This window comes from Dromaius novaehollandiae, chromosome 19, assembly GCF_036370855.1.
Source record: "Dromaius novaehollandiae isolate bDroNov1 chromosome 19, bDroNov1.hap1, whole genome shotgun sequence".
Lineage (NCBI taxonomy): Eukaryota > Metazoa > Chordata > Aves > Casuariiformes > Dromaiidae > Dromaius > Dromaius novaehollandiae.
In genome coordinates, this window is record NC_088116.1 from 9429583 (window position 1) to 9450303 (window position 20721).

Here is a 20721-nt window from a genome sequence, read left to right on the forward strand (position 1 = left end):
GTCAAATGAGTGGAAAGACTTTCATAGGTATCCAGTGGGATGCATAAATGCAAGAGCTAAGACATAGCCAAGGTCTATGTGAAACTAATATTTGCTGTAAAACTTAATGAAAAGTAATTATGGGTGGAGGATAGATAAAGCTGAAATTAGAAAAAACCTATATGAAGCATTTGGAGGAAGAGATGTCTGGATAAAGGCCTGTACTCACATACAAATGAACAGTACAGGCAAACAGGAGAGGAGGTAGGTATGACAGGAAGATGCAGTGATTTCGTAGGTCTGGTCTGTCTCACTGGGAGAATCAATACTGTTCCTCTGAAAATGTCTGTTAGTTCACCACTGTGACTCTTCTGAGGACTGCATTTTCATCAGCCAGATACAAGATTATGATAAAGGCCCTACCAAAAAGATGCTGGTACCTATAGTGGTGTATCTAGGGTATTTCCAAGGTACCACGCGACTTTGTGGCCTGTGTAGTTAAACAGATTCTGCCTTCTGGAACCACTCCAGCTTAATAGTATAGCTTTAATACTTTCTTCAAGTATTGATTAGTCTGTACAGCCTGCTCAAATCTATGTCTAGGAGCTGGCTGGAAGGGTTAATCTTTTCTAAGACCACAGGTGTAGAAACTGTTGGGAGTCCTACCCCTTTTCCTGATGGCTGGGTCTCCATCTGTGATGAATTAGGGAATTCCCACAGGGCACCAAGGTTTCCAGGCTGCCTGTCTCTAGGAGCCCATTTCACTTTGGAAGTTGCCTCTTTGAAGGAGCCATTAAGAGTACTTGTGCTTGCACAGAGGCGTGCCTTTGGTTTCATTTGGAAACCAGAGCAGAGGGAGATCTTTGAGTACTCTTTAAACCTGTGCTGGGAGGTTTCCCTTCACAGGCTCTTGCCTTCCTTTTCTTAGATTCAGCAGTTCACATCTGCATCCCATTCTAACTGTAATTAAAGTTTGTTTGGGAGGGTGATATCACGATTCCTATTTTGGCTCTTCTGCCAAGGATCTGTGACACAGAGCAACTCATATACCTTCTCTGGTTCCTTTTCCCCTCATTTAAGGCAAAGACAGTGTTTGCAAGCATAGACAGAGCAGATGTTTAATTTATAGAGAGATGAGTATTTACAGCAACTCATATAGACAAGCATAGTCAGTGAGTCTGCCATTGTCTTTGCACTAAAGAAGGTCAATGTGGTGTGTGCAGTCACTGCTTTCTTCTTTTTTGGCAGATTTTTATTGCATTTGGAGAACTGTTTTTATCTGTAAACTGGGCTGTTGTGACAGACATACTGTTGGTAAGTGCTTGTGAACCTATTTGCTTATTTCCATTTTTTCAGCTTTTCACAACTTAATATTGTTCATAAACATGTATCTTGGTGGCCAGAAGAACCTGCTCCTTCTAGGGAGAGATCAGTGGATCTTACTAAGAATACACGTATTGGTACCCTGCTGATGTCAGGGGTGTAATCAAGTGGCATAGTGTAGTGCTGTGCAGAGATACCAGTAACATTACAGGTGTAGCAGAGCAGTAGTCCAGGCTCATTGTAAACTCAGAAATGAGATGTACCAGTTTGGATGAAACTCATATAAGTGTAACTATCTAGTGCTTTTGCATTCCTACTAGTCTGTTTTTTTTGTACAGCTCTGTGTTGTTGGATGTCTGCCAGAAAATGGTCTGCACCAGAAAGAGGATCATTTTCTGTCTATATTTTGAGACTTTCTGTTTGTGCTCAAAAGGTTTGGAAAGATGATCCAAATGAGAGGAAGTCAATATTCTCTAAACCCAAGTTAGTAAATCTGTTACGCTTCTTCATTCTGTGAACTATTAGTAAATTCCCTTATTCCAGACTACAGTGCAGAAAGATTCCAGCACTTTCAAGTCGAATTCGTAAGTGGTGTTACACTGCCAAAGAGTTAGGCAAGCAGTGAAGCTTAGGAGACTCTTGGGAGTTCCAGGAGTGACACCACAAGCCCAAACACTAGCAGTACATATTTCATTTGAATTCTGTCACCAGCAACTTTCTTTAGAAAGAAGTGATGTGAAAAGCATGCATCTTGTGGCACAATTAGTCTTGCTATCAACAAGCAACTAGTTCTTTCTATTAATTTATTACTGCAAAGGTTTTTAGAGGCAGTAATTTTTTAATATCCTTGAGGATGGCATGTCTTGACGTCAATGAAAAATTTGGTAACCTTTGGTTTATGCTGTAGCTCCACAGTCACTCATCAGCTTCTGTGTAAAACACGGGACAGATATTATTGTTACACTAGCATGAGTTTCTACTGTCACTGAATTACACAGATTACCAGTCTTATGAAGTATTTTATGTGAGATTCTTCTGTAAAGTCATAGTACTAGCAAGCTGAATAGTTTATCAGTTAAATAAAACATGGAAATAGTCTACTTTGTTCATGTCTAGTAATCAAACTGATGGTACAGTTTGGCACAACACTGATGTAAGTGCCAAAACCAGAGCTATTAAAGTAATTGAGAGCCCTTTCGTTGCTACCCATGGACATAAGACAAAACTTGTTTAAATCGACATATCTTTTTCTACAGAGAATAGAATACTGTAGCACAAATGAGAACTAACCTCTCTACTTTGGAGGATCTTCTTCTGTAAGGTCATTTGGCAGAAAAGTGGGTATGATAGTAACTCAAGATTTCAAGCAGGATGCTCTCTGAGAAAGAGAGAGGCTAGGGAAAGGTGTTGTATTGGCGAAATGCTGATGCACTTTCTATTAATAGCTGGAGAAGACGAGGTAGAGAAAATTGTTTAAGGCCACCAGGACAGGTGAGAGCAGACAGAAAGGTAAGAGCAAAGCAAAATATAAATCTCTGACTGAGTTTCCCACCCTCAGGCTAATTATGGAACACTAGTAGCAGAAGAGAGCCAAATCACGTAAGCATCTTGTATTTTATGTAATAGGTTTTTATTCCAAGGGAGTTCAAATCCATTTGCAGATTGCTATCACAAGCTCTACTTTCATAATAAATGTTTCATGTAAGAACCACAGTGAAAGCATTAGTATGTAGCACAACATGCAGTGATGCACAACAACATGTCACAAGAGTTTAGGACAGTGAAGAGAACTTGCAGGCCCTCGCTCAGAGTCTTAGCTCATGGCTCATGAGGAACATGGTTGCCCACAAGACTCATCATTGCTTGCAACCGCAGGAAATGAGGACTTACGACGGAGTTTGCTGTCACCAGCAACATTCTGTCAGCCCAGAATGTATAACTTTCTTGGGTGATGAACATGACATTGGTGAGTCAGGTACTGTTGATTTAGGGTGAGGCAGCCAAGGCACAGGCAGCTCCTTCACACCATGAACCCAAACTGCAAAGTCTGCAAGGAGATGTGCTTTCATTCAGTTCAGTGTGTCGGGTCTCAGCTTGCTTAGGGAAAGCTGCTTCATATTCCAGCATGTAAGAAATCTATTTTGGGTGTCATGATCATATCCTTGATCCATGTAAATCCGTAAGAGGAGGAAGTTCTTGTCTCCTGAGTGACTGACATTCCTTCATTTGTATTCATTTTAAAAATTGTATTTTTTTAGGTACAAGCAATACTGCATCAATTGGAACAAGTGGGAAGGTGAGAGGTTTGGCAGAGCACAGCTCTCCCCTCTGTAGTGCTGTGTTCCCCCGAGCAAATGTATGCTTACCATCAATGTTTTTTGGGTTAGAACTGTTGAATTCTAAATGTTTAGATTTTTTATCAGAAGAATGATGCAGTTTACCTGAATTTGTGGATGTCTGCTCATTCAGTGGCAATCTTGCTTGGGAGTTCTTTTTCATCCTGCTGAAAACCGATGGGTTCAGTGTATTACTGCTATTATATTGACTGAAGGGTGCCATAGATAACGATAGTAATTTGTCTTTTTGCATTGTTTCCTGTGTGAACTGGTGGAATTTCTGATAATGTGGCTGGATTTGCAAATGCATGTTCTTATACTGCCATGAAAATGACTTTTCTTTTTCCCCACATGGCACTGCTAACCAGACAATGTAGCTAGGAATTTATTTATCCTGCAACCTGTGGAGCTGAAGACAAAGGAAGATGCTGGCTGAATGATAAGGACTTTCTTCCTTTGTGGCTAATATATCAAGATTCATTGCATGTAGCAACCTTTCTGCCCCTTATTCAGCTGTAAACATGAAGGTATCTAGTGTACAACTGCAGTCATAATGTGCAAGTGGAGAGGTGCCGTAGCTGCCTTAGTTACAATACTCTGGCTATCTGGGAGGCTGTACGTGGAGTCTCCCATGTGAACCATGCTTACCATCTGTGAGGTATGGGGACTCTCTATTTTAGGCTTTTGGCAGCGCAGAGTGTAGGAGACGCTGGAACTGGAACCTGTAGGGTTGGGAAGGCTACTGACGTGTCCCTGTCTTTCTTTGGACGTGCCCTGGGAGGTGCAGAAGCATTTACCAGCCTGTCTGTTCCATCTGCTTTTTTAGCTGACAGCTCTGTCACATAGTCTGCAGGAGGATCTCTAAGCCCTCCAGAGACAGCAGGACAGGGATTGCAAATTATATCTGTTTGGGGCACCCTGCTTATCTGTCAAGGAATCCAGACTGGGATCTCCTAGGAGATGACAGCGTGTAGGATGTCATCTGCATCACTGATGTGGTGCGGGTAACTGGGCGGTCACCTTGGGCAGGCAGGATGTTATGGCTGTTTCAGAGTCCCTGTATGTGGGAGTGTTTGGTTTCTTCTGTTCCTGGTGAATACTACAGTGCGTTGAGCTCTTGCATATTGTTTCTGTTGTGCAGAATAGCCTGAATAGTAACACAAGCAAAGTCTGTATGAGCCTGGTAACTATAGGAAGCCTCCTACCCTTCTATTTTTTTTGTTACAGCTTTGCTCCATATGTCTCTTGTGCTTACAGGTATGAGATATTAAATAAATGCAGTGACAATAAGAAAGTGGAGCAGGACACTGAGCGGGCTAAAGTGCATCTATCCTCTTTGGTGCCTGCAATACCCACAGAGTTAAATGCATAGCAATATTTGGTCTGTGTTTCTCAAACACAACCTGGTGTTATCGATTAAAGAAAAGAAATCTGAGGCTAGGGCAGGTGATGTGATATCTTTGGGGAGCCAAGAACAGACAGTCTCCAATCTAGTAGTGTCTGTCACAGCAGGGTCTACTTCCCAGTTTCTACTGGATTTTCTACTATAGTTTATTTCTCTAAAAGAGCCTGTCCCCAAAGCACAGAGTAGTTTGTGTATCCGTGATTGTGGCCGTTTCCTGTTAAGAGGGGCATTGCCAGTGTGGTTCTGTACTGAAACTGGTTGCAAGATGGGGTAAGCAGGACCGAAAGCCTCCCACCTAATGGAAGGGATTATGTGAGCTCTCAAGAAAGTCCCTTTCTGAAGAGAGAAAAATTGGCTGTAGGCAAAAGGACACGTCACTGCTCATAGCTCTGTTTCTGGCATCCCAGCAGGGTGTAAGGCATGTTACTGCTTATAAAAGCCTAGCTACAGGAAGGGCTTACTAGGCATAGATCAGAGGATAAATAGCCAAATTGGCTGTAATTTGTGCTACTAATTGTTTTGGGACAAATCTGTGTGTTTTCTTTCTCATTTTAGATTAGCTGTTCCGTTAAATCTAAATGGGATGTTTAGCCTCACTTCGTAAGGAAAAAGGGCTTACTACATTCTGTGTCTGATCTCTTAAGTTTCGAAACCAGGGATTTCAACTAAGTTTGACAGAGATGGAGATTTCAGGAAGACCTAAATTCATGCGAGCCTTGTGAAAACAGGAGACCTCACTGAGAAACATTATCCAAAGTAGCATCCCCCGGAAGAGCCCTGTTTTAGGGAAAGACTGCAGCATATGCTCGTGTATTGTCACGCGTGACAGAAGCTGGTAGGAATGGGTTTGTGAGAGAGAGACATACAGTAGGAAAACCACAGCAAAGGAAAAAGCTTGGCATGATGCTTGGAGTGTGAGATGTAAATCTTGCATTATTCTATGCATGACTTTTTCTCAGAATAATGACTTTTAAGTGCTTTGGTTTCATAGATGCTTCAATCAGGAATGCACGTCATGCTAGCTGCTGCTAGGGGCAGATGGGGGGTTGCAAGTGGGAAAGTGAGGCAGTGCTGCTGAATCCTCTGTAAATCCATCTCTGAATGCAAATCATTACACTAATATAGCTTATTGTCCTTCCTGTTTCTGCTTTGGTGCTACGGAGTTGTATTTTCAGTATAGTTAAAATACTGTAACTTACTGGTATGTATAGGTCCTGACTGCATGTAGCATTTTTTGCTCAAAAGAGAAATTTTGCTCGAAAGAGCAATTAACCTTGTTGTCTTGGACAATGACAATGTTGCTTCCTTACCCTCCAGTTTTAATTTCCACTAATGCACTTCCTTCCATTCACCCTAAAGATGTGTCATTGATATTGCTATTGTGATACTGCTACATCTTAGCGATAGGTGAATATTTCTGTACATAAAATTCTGAGACCTCTTTAAACACAAAGCCTGATAATCAAACTGTAAGCTAAACATTAGAGCAGGATCTTTAATTTTCTTCTAAGCCCATCTTGTCAGGCATGTTAGTGTTTTCTTGAAGGCAGCTACAAAGCCACAATAACTTACATACCTTAAGTTTGTCCCTTGGCAAAACACCAGCCACCCTTTAAATAGTGTATGATACACCATAAGGTAAGAACACCTTTGTTTTCATGAGAAGCATATTAATAATTGACAGGTCTGTGCTGTTTGCCTGTCAGGATCTGTCTTGCTCGTGGCTTAAGTATGTGAACCCCTGTATGGAGCACTGAGGAAGGTATATATTTGCTATGAGACATTTCACAGATTTTGAGCAGTGGTGTTCAGATCAGTTTCCAAAAATCACAAGACTTTTTTTTCTGAAAGGAGGCAGGATTGTGTGAATTCCCCAAATCAAACAGAAAAGCTTATTCCAGGGATGGCTTTTCAGTGCCATTCTGGGGGGGTGCAAGCATGGCTTCTTTACTTCTTTCCTTTATTATAGGGCAAACTCTCTCATTCTCTCAGAATTAAACGCTTGCTCCATCCCAGTGTCCATGCCTCGGAAGGGTTGAATATGACACTTAAGCAATTACTAGAGGGATAATCATTTTCTATTAAACAAATTCAGTGAATCCCTTTAGTTTAGGTATTTTTCTTAGGAATTAATTAGCCTTCAATTTTTTAATGCATTGGGCCAGCACACTCAGATTTAGAGCCATACAAGAATAATGCAGATTTTTGTCAATTCAGGTTTCCCAGATTGTGTCCACTTCTGTTCATTTCAGTTACTGTAGAAGAAAATGAAATCAAAAAGCTTCAATGCCAGAAAGAGGTTTTGCTTTTTGTGAAGAGAGCTCTTGTCGTTGATGCCAAAGCTCATACAGTCCAGGCTGATGGCAGATATTCTCCCAAATTCATCAGTTTTATGATTTCTGGCTCACTCTTTAACCCCACTCACTTTAGGAGAAGAACTGATCAAAACTTACTTTTTAAAAAGGATTGAAGTGGCTGATAGCCAGGGTCAGGACAGTCACTTAGTGAATGTCATAGAATATATTTGTCAGAGCATTATAATCCTGAAGTTCAAATACAGTGCTGATCCCTCTAGGAGGATGCCATTTTCCTGCTTTCTTAATTTCCAAATCAAGCAGGCAGCCCATGAAATGCCTGAACTCCCCTGAGGTCAGAACTCCACCTTCTGCCGACAACGGGATGCCATCAATGGTATGGGAGATAAGACATGGCAGAGTGGCCTGCAAGCTCCAGATGAAGATGTGGTGGGTTTTTCCTTTCCTTTCCTTTCTCAGGGATCTTTTAGAGTTACTGTGGTTGGAGTCACATGCAGCAGCAATACTGCCAGTGCTCAGATATCAAAGCTTTAAGCCCTTCACCTAAGAATAAGGGAGAAGAGACATCAATCAGAACGCTGGTCTGTTGGTTAAGGTACTTTATATCTGTAAAGTGGCAATAATCCTTTTAATAATCTACTACACCTTGTTTGTGTAACATGTGGGGTCTCTGTGGCAAGCACTGCAATAACCAGAATGAATAGTGAAGGCTTGTGCTTTCAATAGTATTAAAACAGTCTGTCCCTGAACTAATCAATAGCCACACTAAGGGCAAATAGTTATCTGCCCTTGTGGAGGAAGACATGCTGATACATATGCTCTGCCTCCCTGGAACAGATGCTGGGCAGAAACGTAAGCCTATCACATGTGACTCTAATTTCCTTTGGGTTGTCTGGGTGCTATGAAAATACTGTTGAGCATTTACATGCACAAGGTGAACTCATGCATGAGGGTAGTTAGTCTGAGACAGCTGTACCTGTTGTAGGTTATCCATGTGGGTATATCTTCCTTTATGAGGATTTAAGTCTTTTTAGGCTTTTTGTATCAAGGAGGAATAGAGGAATGGGAGATATTGGGAGTCTTTGATATGAGCAAGTGACAAGTGGTTGCAAAACAAAGGTAGGAAGGGTTTAAGTTGTTTCTGTCTCGTTATTCTGAGTATGAATGCTTTGCCCATAAATGTATTACTGAAAGCGAGAAATGAAAATTATATAGAATCACACTGTACCTCTTCAGGCACAGTTGATCTCCTCCAGCAGCACAGACTTAAAGCCCCTATTACCCCAAAATGACCATATTCCATTTCTAAAAATAGTTATAATCACTCTGATGCTTTGCAGAGTTCCGGGCACACGCTACATCTTCTTCTTCAACTTGTTATTTAAACGGCATGCACTCAAAAGCACAATCATTTTGAGGTACTGTTATTACACTAGCTATATCTCAGGTGCTATCCAGTAAGAAGCAACAAACTTTTGTCATCAAAGCTGTCATCAAACCACCATCAGCCGTCTTCTGGTCTGGAAAGGTTGGTCCCCTCCATTCTTGTGGTCTGGAAGGTCTCAGCTGACATCCTTTTAACCATGGCAGCAACTTCAGGTACCAGCTGTCCCAAATCTCCCCCCAGTAGTCTAGGCCAGGCCCGCTGACACAGGGTCATGAGGACATTTTGCTCAGAGGCTGTCAATGCTGGATCTCCTTACTAGTAAATCAGTAAGACTGCAAGGGTTACTGACTGGACGTTTCCATTAATTGCATGGCCAAGAACATGCTGCAGTGAGCCTGTGAATGGTAGCAGGGGAGTCATGTTTTTCACACTTTTCTGTCATTCCTTTTTTTGTGTTGCTTTCTTGAACATGTTTTTTTCTAAACAAAGAATCCAGTGTACTCTTTTTATCTCCAAACTTGCAAACAGTGTTTGAATATGGAATAAATAAAGGTGAATGTATTCGTCCCTCTAGAATGTCATATAAGTAGTTGTCCATTCATGAGATTAATTCTGCTGATATTCATTCTTTTGTGGATTTTGCTTTGTTCTTTGTTTCAGTATGTTGTGACACCAAGACGGCAGTCTACAGCTATAGCCCTGCAGATTTTGGTGAGCCATTTGCTGGGAGATGCAGGCAGCCCATATCTCATTGGGATTGTAAGTGAATTCTCTGCTGATCTGAGCTTTCTTTAGGGTAAAACTTTTAGAAACTGAAAGACAGACTTTTGCAGAATTCCAGGCAATTCCTGTCCAAGCTAGAAATTATTCAAGTTGTAGTCTTGATAGTGGAATACAGAGGCAACCTTCTTCTAAACACTTTTTTTTTCTGCATTGCTTGAGTGCAACTGCTGGTTCTGTGACAGTGCAGGCATGTAGAATATAATCCTATACCTATATATGTGAATAGTTCCATGCAGTGTGTAGAAATTTATTTTGATTGCAAATTTGCAAATTCATATTTTTTTAAGGCATTGATTTTTGCAATGACAGTTTCTTGGGTATTGTACTCAGATTTACGCACTTTCTGCTAAATTAGTGAGGAGTTTTGTGGAAATTAATCAAATACCATTTTATATATTGAAAACCAGAATTCTTAGTTCAAATCTTTAGGTATGAAATCATGCAATTACTTAATACTTTCTTGAATATGAAAATTAGAAGAAGAGTAACATCAATGGCTGCCATTTGATACTACTTGGCATTTCAAGCTCTGGTCTCAAATTACCTTAAACTTAAACAATTTGGGACCTAAACTTTCCATCTAGAGTGTTGAACTGTGATTGTTTTATTTACTTAAGTTGGCCTGAACTACGTGAGACTAGGAAAAAAAGGGAAGAAACTTCATATAGTTCCCAAAATAATTAAACATTTTAATGGGCAAAATGGGATGACATTTAAAATTTTGTTTGGAATATGCTCTGAAAATATCATATAATGATCTTTTAAGTGCTAGTTTTATTTTTAATGTCTTTGAGCCTTTGAAAATTGCACTGATATGCAGCAATATTTACATGAATGTTAAATTTGTTAATCTCTGAACCTTATGAAGCTGCTTGGCTTCTGCACACTTAATAACTTTGAGACTGTATGCTTTATTTTAGCTGTGGAATTCCTAAAATTAGCTGAGAAGAACTTGCCTGGAGAATTTCAAGTTATGAGATGCAGTGGTCATGTCTTGCCAAACAGATTCAAATTCTAGAATATGACTGGCTTTTTTAAAAGAACTACCCCCTCCCCCCAGTTTTTCAATTTAAAAACTCAGAAGCTAAAGTTTTCTGTCAGATGCCTGATAAGTCAGAGGCCAGTGAGGTTTGTAACACTCTCTATGAAACCGTGCAGCTCCTAGGTGAAGACTAGCAGTATTTAATTCCGTATTTATATGGTTCTTAATAAAAATAAGCAGGGCAGAGTTAAGGGTTTTTACATGATCTCAGCATTACCTTTTCCAGTTTAAAAGCTGAACTGTGAAACCCAAGTACTGAAACAGATTCAGTGACTGTTACTTGGGGCGTTCTGGCCTGAAGCTTTTGTAGTAAGCTAAGCAACAAACATTTCTTTTTAACAGCAGAGAAGTAATGCTATCCCTCTACTTAGTCTTGTCCAACTTATACTATGTGATGGTAGTGTCTTCCTGGCAAAGCCAGGTTCCAGGATTTCCAAATTGCTCGAGACCCAATTTCTTTGCCTTTCCTACTTTTCCTTAATCTTAGGTGCTACTGGACAAAGCAGCCTAGTGCTGCCTTCTCTTTATAGTTCATCTTTGCTTTCATTCCAGGGGATGATATCTGTCAGTATTATTTCCTTCTTTTATTATTTTTGATTGAAGAGCCAGTAATCCTGCATACGGTAGATAACCAGTCACCCACATTGATGTTTCTCCTTTACTGGCATGGGGGAGAGAGTGAGTCATTGTCTTTTTTTTGGAAGTTTTGTTTATATGGAATTTTTTTGTAAGAAGTTAAAACACCTCATGATCGGACAAGGCTTTGCCTCAGGAATATCTGTTCTGTCTTTGTCATGTGTCAGCAATGTTAGAATAGGGCCAGAGAGAAATGCCAGAGTGAGCAGTGCCTTCGGGTACAGCTGCTGGTGGTCTGACCAGATAGGAGATCCCCCTCTTCCTAACCTGGCTGAACAGCAGAAATCCCAGCTATCTAACCTGTCTGGCAGACAAGACAGTCCTTTTGCATGGAGAGGTTCCTCCTGGGTGGTTAAAACTACTGGATCTCTTTTTGGAGCAGATGAAGAGATGGCTTTACTCATTGCAGTATACTATGAAACTATTGCCCTAGTACTGATTTGGCTCTAAGTATGGGGGAAGGTGATAACCGACATCCTTGTGTCATGAATTGCTGAAACAATGCACAAAAATGGGAGATATCAGTAAAACTGAAATACATCTTGTGCATTCCCCCCTCCTTGAATAGTCTCTTGATTTGTGCTTCCTTCCTGAAAGATGAAGATGTTTGTCTCTCTTACCCACAGTTCTTTGCCATCTTTGAGGCACTGGTAGAATTAGGGCTTCCTGCTGACTGCTGCTGCGTCCTGCTAGTAACTGCGTGCAGAGTGCGTCTGTATGGAGTACCTTGCAGGCAGCTGCCTTAAATAGCAGCTAATTGAGAAGTGTGAAGACAAAAAAAAGTTTGCCGTGGTATATACCAACGAGATTATCCTCACATAACCTTGCAGCTTTGCAAAGAACAGAGACAAAAAGTCCAGGAATGAACCTGTTGTATGTCCAAGCGGGGTCCTGTGCGATAAGCACAACATTGTGTTCTGGAATGCTTCTGTGGACCAGGATAGCAAATCTGCTCAGGCCTGCTGTTGCTTAAACCCTGAATCTTCTGCATTCAGGTCTTGCAATTGTTTACTAACCTCCTTCAGCTAACCCTTTAGCTTAAAAATTGTCTGGAGATTCAGTGAATAGTCTCCCTCAGAGTCTGTTTTTTTTGCTTTGAGCTCTAGAGATTTCCCTACCAAGCATTTTAAAATTAAATGCATTTGGTTTGCATTTCGGCCATTATACTTGCTGTAGTCCCTAGGTACCCATTTAGAGCTGATCTTGCTCTTATCTGCCTAAAACTGTCATAAATAATCATATTAAACCAAGCAAAGGTTGAAGAGTCTCATATTTGTGTATTTCAAGTCACGTAGCATATTGTAACTATCAGGGACAAATGTGGAATAAAAATTACTGCATTCAACATTCATCTTTTGGTTTTATACTAAAATGAGATTTTAATTTCATGGATTAAGTATTGAATCTTACTGGGTTTCTTGAAATCAGCTTTTCCTTCTGTCTACAAAAATAAAATTAATGTGGATCGTTTATAGCTTTTACAATCTAATCCTACAGCCAGTGCAAAAAGCAGCTGCCTGACATCTTCCCAGTTTTTCATAATGTCACTCCATGGCTTCTCAAATGGGTTTTGGCTCAAAAGCAGACTCCAGTCTTCTCTCTGAAATCAATTTCCAGATCTTCCCTTTTTTAATGAGTGTTGTTGCTTGTGCCTGTAACTGATGCCAGTCCCTTGTTTCTATCCATTTGATGCTGATTAGGGAAGTATCGATAAAGTTATCAAGTAACATCAAGAAATGATAATAATTATTGCCAAATGTTAAATCTGCTCTATGCTGGCTGTCTGGAGATGGGCTAGTAAATGGTAAAAGGAGCCAGTGCTTACTGGTCAGAAAAAAAAAGCAGAAAAGCAGAGTAGAGTCCGAAAGCATCAAAAGGCGATGGTTGCACTATCTCCAACTCCTGTGATTGGAGGCACTGAAGATATAAAAGAAGATGAAATTCCCAGATCAAATGGACGCTAATCAGTGGAGGAGTATAGATGCATTGGGTACCAAGTCTGACATATGCTGGTAGCAGGCTTTTCTTCCCTATCTGCCCAGTTCTATTCTTTTCAATGGCCACACCGTAAACAGCCTGCTTAGACCAGAAGGATGGTGTTATTGCAGATAAATGACAGCATTGTTCCCTCCCTAGATCTCTAATGCTATTCAGGCCAAGAATGCTAACTCATTCCAGTGGAGTTTCTGGAGCCTGCAGTACAGCTTCATCATGTGTGCGTTTGTTGGTGTCTTTGGAGGAAGTTTTTTCCTCCTGACGTCTTTCTACATTGAGGAAGATCGTAAGGAAGCAACACAGCTTTGAGGTTTCTATATATCTTTATAACTTTTAAACCTGTATCTGATTGTTTTCTGTTTGTACACTAGCCAAGGTAATGACTCTGTAGATTTACAACACAAATGTCCATATTATGCTAATGCAAAACTCCAGCCAAAGTCTCAGATTAAGCAAATCTCCTATATTGAGCAAAAGAGACTTTGCAAAACACACAGAGATCAGGGTAGTGCTATTACTGACACCTTCACAATGCTGCAATATATGGAGGTAATAAAATAGCTTCACTGTAAGCAGTGCACCATTAAAGACTTCATGGAAGGTGTGGGTCTTCCTCTACTCTAGCCTTTCTGAGCCCAGTAGAACCATTCCTAACTCTCTGTAATGCTTTTCTCTTTTGCCTGAAAGAAGTCATATTCAGAATGTAAAAGACAGAGGATATATGTTGAATTGGATGGAACACTGTCCTTAATAGCCTGGATTCATATAGCTTCCTTCTGCTCTGACTTGATTTTCTAGGTACGAGGAATGAAGGCTGTCTTTCAAAGGAAGATGAACTCCAGGGCAAGATATGTAAAGAAGAAGAAAAGAACCTCCTCCCCTTTTTCTTTCCTTTTGCTTAATGAGATACAGTTAGAGAAAAGGCCAAATAACAATTCCTCCATATGGCAGAAAAACCTGCACACTGACTTTTTGGATGCTTTTGATTATGAGTCAAAAATTGCTACTGAGTTGGCATATGGCAACGCTCCCCCCATCTGTGAAACAGGCGTGAATATGCTGTGGAGCTGGGGAGCTCCAGAAGGCAGTGTATAGAGCTGTCACAGGCATGACTGTTAACCTAAACAAGACAGTAGCATTTAAGGCAGAATGTCTAGTGAAGATTAGGATGGGAGGCCTATGAATTCTCAGCAGGATAAGATTGGCCTTTAGAATTTGGAAAATATGGATAGTGCAAGCAATATTTTCAGTCATCTGAAATGACCAAGAGAGGCAGAGATTAGTCAAGGGTCAGTGTCAGATTTGAGAGTGGAGAGTTGTTGTGACTCTACATGTAATATGTGAATGGCTTCTTTATAAAACTTTGAGGCTCTTCAGTGCATTGCCAGGCCTTGGGTAAGTATCTCTGTACATGAGTGAACAGCGGTAGCTATAAAACCACTTGAATATAACTATCCAGTCGAGCTCTTATCTCTAAAGAGCCTAAGACTTTGGATATGGTATCTATTGTCATAATATCATGCCAGGTGCCAAGCATGACATGATTATTTTGGCCCATTTTCATTGTTTGCGGTGCTGTGGTTCCCAGCAGCGCCTTAAAGCCAAAGCCTGGGGAAGATATTAGCAAGTGTGAACATTGTGAATCTTACCTGATTCTCCCAGTAAGCCATAAGGACCATAAAGCACAATATTCTTCTGAGTGTGACTAATGTCATTATAAATAGCATAATAGAGCAACTGCAGGTTTTTTTGTTCTCTCTCATTTTTCTGAAATCTGTTCTGAAATTTGACTTAAACCCTGATAGTCAAATTTGGCCAGAGCTTAGGCCATTATGGAAAATAATGGAGAAGCTTTTTTGTGATACTCAATGAGAGTTTAAGAATTGCCTTAAAAATGAAATCTGGTATTCTGAAAGATTGAGCAACTCTTTCTGGTTGTACAAGGTAGCCAAAGCCATTATACTACTGTCTTTTCGGAAGTTCATGTGTTGCCCGAGGGCCCACATCCAGTAAGGGATTCCCAATACTGGATGTGGACACATCAGCTTGTATAGGTCCTAAGTGCTTTTCTTAACATTTTTTTCAGACTATTTTTAAGCTACTTGGTAGCAATGTTTGGATTGAAACCTCCTGCATATATTCGGCAGACCTGATGAAATGTGTAACATTTGTCTTCCAGATAAAGCAAGAACAAGTCACTTGGCACCAGTTCCATTGTTCTTCTTAACACAATGCCCCATTGTGCAATGAATCTGGGAGGCCTCATGGCAGTCTTTAAGGCCTTCTAAATTCTCTATACACTCCAGACTGGACCTTTAAGAGCCTGAAATTCATCTGGTACACTGTTACTGTACCATTTGTGCTGTTTGAAGGTAATCCAAATCACTCTGGCAAATTGCTACTTGCTGAAGAAGCTAAATTATGAGGGGAAGTGAAATTCAGTAATGTAATATATTGTACAACAGTATCTTCACTAGGTAGCATTCATTTTTGCATCACTTTTATGCCCAGAAGGTGATGGAAGAGTTCAGTGACAGGGGCCCATCAATATTTGAGGCCATAAAATAGTTTGCATTTTGTTTAATTCTGTGATCTTTGCAGGTAACTACTTAGTGCCAGATCCTTTCTTTGTATTTCACTGAAATTTTTGGGAACCTGAATATAAGCTCACTGCCATAAAGATTTGCATTGTGCTTCAAGTCTCTTGTACAGAGCATGTAAACATGTATATATGTTCAGCCTAATTATGAAATTGGGGATATTGGTTTTAGCTAATGATTTGTTTCTGGTAAAGAACTAATTTTGTAAGGTAACCTGATGTAATGAAAGGTGTTGAACTTAGATTCACAGAGCTCCATATCAGTAATAGAATCGCAAGACGCTATCTCCAGGTTGCAACTTCTAAATTCACTGACAGCTGTAAACCAGATGTCCCCAACACCGCAGCTGATTCCTTAGAACTCAGGCAGGCAAGCCAAGACCTCGAGAAGCATTTTTCCTGTTACTCGGCTGTGGCAAAATTTAAGCAGCTTGACAATACTTCTCTATTGGCACATTTGTGATTTGTCCTGTAAATAGATGATTTATTTCTCACATTTGTTAAATCAGCATTAAACTGTCTTTAAAAAAAAATTCAAAACCTGTATTTGGAATGCTGCAGAGGCACCCATTTGACATATGAGCAAGAGATGCCAAATGCTGTTCTGTAGATGGTACATAAAGTCCCTGACAAACTCATTCCAACTCCTACTTCTTATCTCCTTTGTGAAAGTCAGTGGCTAGAAACTAGCAGGGTCACGCTGACTAGTTCACTTATATCTTTCCAAATGCTTCTCTGTTTTCTTTGTAATGTAAGGGGAGAGGATTTTTATTTCTGTTAAGTGTTTTTTTCCGCATTGTAGCAAGACTAACCAGCCAAGAGGCTGGATGCTCTGAGCTATGCCTGGGCGTCCCTGGAATTGCACAATCCTCTGGCTTGATGAGAACTGTCGACTCAGAGGTCTTGCAAAGGTGCAGTGATGGTGTGACGCAGCCCGGGGAGGCTCTGCCTCCAAAGCAGGGAAACTATTTCCATCATCCAGAATTTTTACGAGGTATTTAACCTTTCTGATATTTTTCTTGCATACTTGCCTGACCAGATCCTCACTGTTTTTCTTCTTGGCCAGCAGATGAAATATTAAATGAGAATGTAACCTCCTCAGTAGAATATATAAAAGCAGTAGAATTTCTCAAAACTTTCTGCAGATCTTGAATTTGCTTCTCAGCTGGCAGCGCCAGATTCTGCACGAAGCAGTCAGTGCGACAGTCTCTCAGTCCTGGAGGGGACTGCGGTGCATTTTAGCTATTTAAGACATTAGGCTTTTTGCATGCCATCAAAGTCCGGTATTAGAGAAAGTTACTGAGTCCTGTCACACAGCCAGTGAATGAATGAAAGTTCTCTTTAGGAGTTAATCAAAATACTAGGTGTTTTCTATGGTTCAAGCTGGCTAGAACTAAGCAAAAATGAGTGGCTTAAAAAAGCTTATTTAATTTGCAGCTCTGTCTAGATTGGAAAGAGCTGCTGCTGGAAGGTGACAGTTATTAAGATAGTTTGTTCTGCAGTATTCAAGCTACTTGGAACCTGCGTGACTTGCAGCACACAGGCTGTGGGAAGACCCACTTTGTCTCCTACGTCAAACGAATGACAGCTGAACAAGTTGACAAAGCTGTTGCATGTTCTGTAACTGTTTGTATGTTTGCCTCTTACCTTTACCATTTTTTCCTTGTTCTTTCCAACTAAAATAGTGGGTAAAAGGCACTTTGGAACTGCTCAAAAAGATGTGGTTTTATAAGTCCACTCAGGTAATGATTTTGATCTTTTCCTCTTCCTCCCCTTTCATCATTCCCCAAAGCAGGGACATGGGATTGGTACTGACCTTTTGTGCTGTTTATGTGGATTATTTTTTAAGGAAGCATTAGAACTCTGCATAAAAATTGCCTTCAAAATCGTGATTACTTTGGCTTCTGCTAAATGCCTGAAAAGGCATCAAGTGGGCAGGACATATCTAAGATACACAGTACTGTTATGTGTAAGTACTTCTCCAGAGTGATTCATTCCACCAGACAGGATGCTGATGTGTGAGTGCTATCAGCAGAATATTAATTTTCAAAAATCTCTTGTGTAACTTTTTCTTTCCCTCCCTAGCCCCTCCCCAAATAAATAGCCCTGTACACTGCTCCTGAAAAGGGTTTCACAGCACCTAAAACATCTTTCTGCACTGTGGCTGAAGGTGTGCAGATGGCACACTGTGGCTTTCCAGGCTATGGATTTATACATTCTGTCTAGGCTGCTCACTTCTAAGAAGATCTTGGGTTTAATTCCTCTTTGCCCTAATCGCTCATGCAGCTGAATTGTCTTTTGCAATATATTTTTGCAGACCAGTTGTGATCCTTTATAAAGCTACTGATGTAGCCATATGTGTCAAAAGCATCCTTTAGCTTAGAAGACAGAGCTCAGGGTTGCTGCTGTCATTGTGAAGGACCTGTGCTGAGGCAGGATCACTTATGAGTGTACCATCCCTGATGGCTGTTTTACTAAATCCCTCTTAACCTCCACTGATGAAGACTTCGTCACCTTCATAGGTGGCCTGTTTCAGTACTCCATTACTGAAGAATTGGCAGTTTTCCCCACACTATCTTAAGTAAAATGTTGTGTTGCAGAATAACTGGCTGAATTCTGTCTTGCTGTCCTCCCTAGCATTTGTCTTCCCTTCTACGTCCTGCATTGTCCAGATTCACCTAGTGACTTTATTGTTCGGTATATATGTCCTTTTAGTTCAGAATGTGCAGATGAATTAACTGATTCCTGTTTGGAAAGAAAACTAAAGGAAAACAGACACTGTCCACCTGAGAATAGCATAAAATGGGTACAGAAAGGCTAAATCAGCCCATTTATGCTGTAGCTGATTTAAGCTCTTCCATAGTAGCAGATATATCATCTCTGCTTCTGCACTTTGCCCTCCTCACATTAAAATGTGGATGGAGTGTCTGTTGAAATAGATTTTGAAATAACTAAGAATCCTAGAAGTCCTCCATAAACCCAAAGCTTCTATGGCAAAAGTTTTCTTCAGAGATCTTTCAAATGTGTTGCTTTCCAAGAATCATTCACTTTTCAGGCCTCCTTCTTTCTAGTACTGAGTTCTCCTACCCTGCCTGCAATAACGCTAGTTAGTGCTGACTGTGAGGGTGGCTAACTTGGACGCTCCTTCCCCTAGGACCCAGAGAGAATTCACCTCCTCCCTTGATGTAGGCAAAAAAGCGACGAAACAAAAATGCATTTGGGCCCCTGCCAAGTCATATTGGCATTCAAGTAGATGGTACTGGCTGCATTTCAATACAAGACAGCCAGTGGGTTCATCTGAGTTCTCCTATAATTATCTTCATTGTAATCCAATAAAGTCTTGGAGAAGTTCTTAGCAAGCTTTTGTTTGTAAGGGAGACAAAGGTGGATATGAAAAGATTCTTGTTTCTAATGTTGTATAGCTGATCAAAATTGCATTGATCTCACTTTGTGTAATTCAATGTTTACATTAAAGTTTTGTTTTTAATATGTAAATTGATTATGTATTCTGCAGTAATAAAATGGCTGTAATTCTGAGAGATTAATGAAAGTGTTGTTGAATCCCACTGTAGAAATAATCCTTCATAAATGCACTGTCAAATGTATATGGAATTAGGAATGCAACTGAATCCCAGTAGGCCTAACCCTGCCAGTGCAGTTAGAATAGGACTCAAGTGTACATTGTCTCCATCAGGATCCTGTACGATGCACAAGTCTGACCTGTATAGGACTTGGCTTATATTGTGGTACTAAGATATGACTTTGTCTGCTCATATAGTGTGGTGCTTTTGTTCCTACATCTAATATTTTTCTATAGTGTTATGAAAAATGCCTTTAAATGGAGTTAAAGGTAAATTCATGCATTCATGTATGCAGGTATAATTTTCTTTTCAATGTTTAATGTGTTGGGCAGTAGGCTTGAAACTGATGTAAAAAGGATGAAGGTAACCATTTTTGAAAGAATTGACTTCAAGCTAGCTATTTAATTCCACCATAACATGTCCTGCTAAGTGGTCTGATTCTTTTCTTTCTTCTTTCCTTTCTTTTTCAAAGAGCCTCGCATCCCTCTGTTCCTAATGAAGGCAATCTGAGCAGCTGTGCGTTCAACACTCAAGAAAATCAGGCCATTTACTTAAAGACTTAATTATGGGTTTAGAAGCCTAATCTTAGGCACCTAATTTTGAAATCTTTGTTGCAGGCATGTTTTTTTCAGGGATATCTGTGTCCTGCTGAATGAAAACATCACTTAGGGAAATGCAGGTCTGTGAGTACTTAATATTCCATCTGTAAGTGTTGCAACTAATAACTACTTTATGGTTTTTGCCGTGATAGTTTGTTTTCGGTGAATGACCTTGTTCTTTGTGTGTACTGGTAACCCCCATCGCTGAGGAGAAGTCACTGGACCTGCAGTACATCAGAGCCGGGAGCAGAGCTGTAGTAGGAGAGAATATGAACTGAAAAAGAACACCTGAGTTCTTCCACAAGGTCTTGCTGAGAATATTTCCCCAGCAGAACCAGGTGAAAAGATGCTTCTTCAACCCATTTGGATAATGCTGTGGATTCATTGGTATAAGAATAAAATGTGGATTAGATTGCAAAGGAAAAGCCTCCCCATCTCTGCTTTTTACGGGCCTTGTAGCAAGACCACCTCATCCTATGATGTAAGAGAGGCATGCGGGTATGTGCATAGAGGTGAAGAGATGTGATACCTGAAAAATGCTGGTGAAGCAATCTAGTTCCTTTTTTTATTAAACATATTAGTCTTTTTTATGTTAGGAATGGCTAGAGATGGCACACCTAGAGCATGCAATTGGCAGCTAGATAGTGTTTAAGCAATATCTTACCCTAGAAAATTATGTTCATGGTCAAACTGTTATCACAGAAGCCAATGCAAGCCAGCAGTTTCTCCCAGTCCTCCCTC

The 20721-nt window shown here is 40.4% G+C and overlaps 1 protein-coding gene across 3 annotated transcripts in view; it reads left to right on the forward strand.

Annotated features, from left to right (window-relative positions):
• LOC112987426 (SPNS lysolipid transporter 3, sphingosine-1-phosphate (putative)) overlaps positions 1-20395 on the forward strand; it is a 37528-nt gene extending 17133 nt beyond the window's left edge. Inside the window, exons 9-13 of one of the 3 annotated variants that reach the window (XR_003260266.2) lie at positions 1228-1293; positions 9406-9504; positions 13343-13511; positions 14000-15573; positions 16603-20395. Coding sequence is in view for 2 of the 3 variants with exons in the window: in XM_026107336.2 (XP_025963121.2) it covers positions 1228-1293; positions 9406-9504; positions 13343-13510 (333 nt within the window). In the remaining variant the exon portion in view is untranslated. The other 2 variants (XM_026107336.2, XM_064523427.1) reach the window with 2 other exon arrangements.
• The last annotated feature ends 326 nt before the right edge of the window (positions 20396-20721 follow it).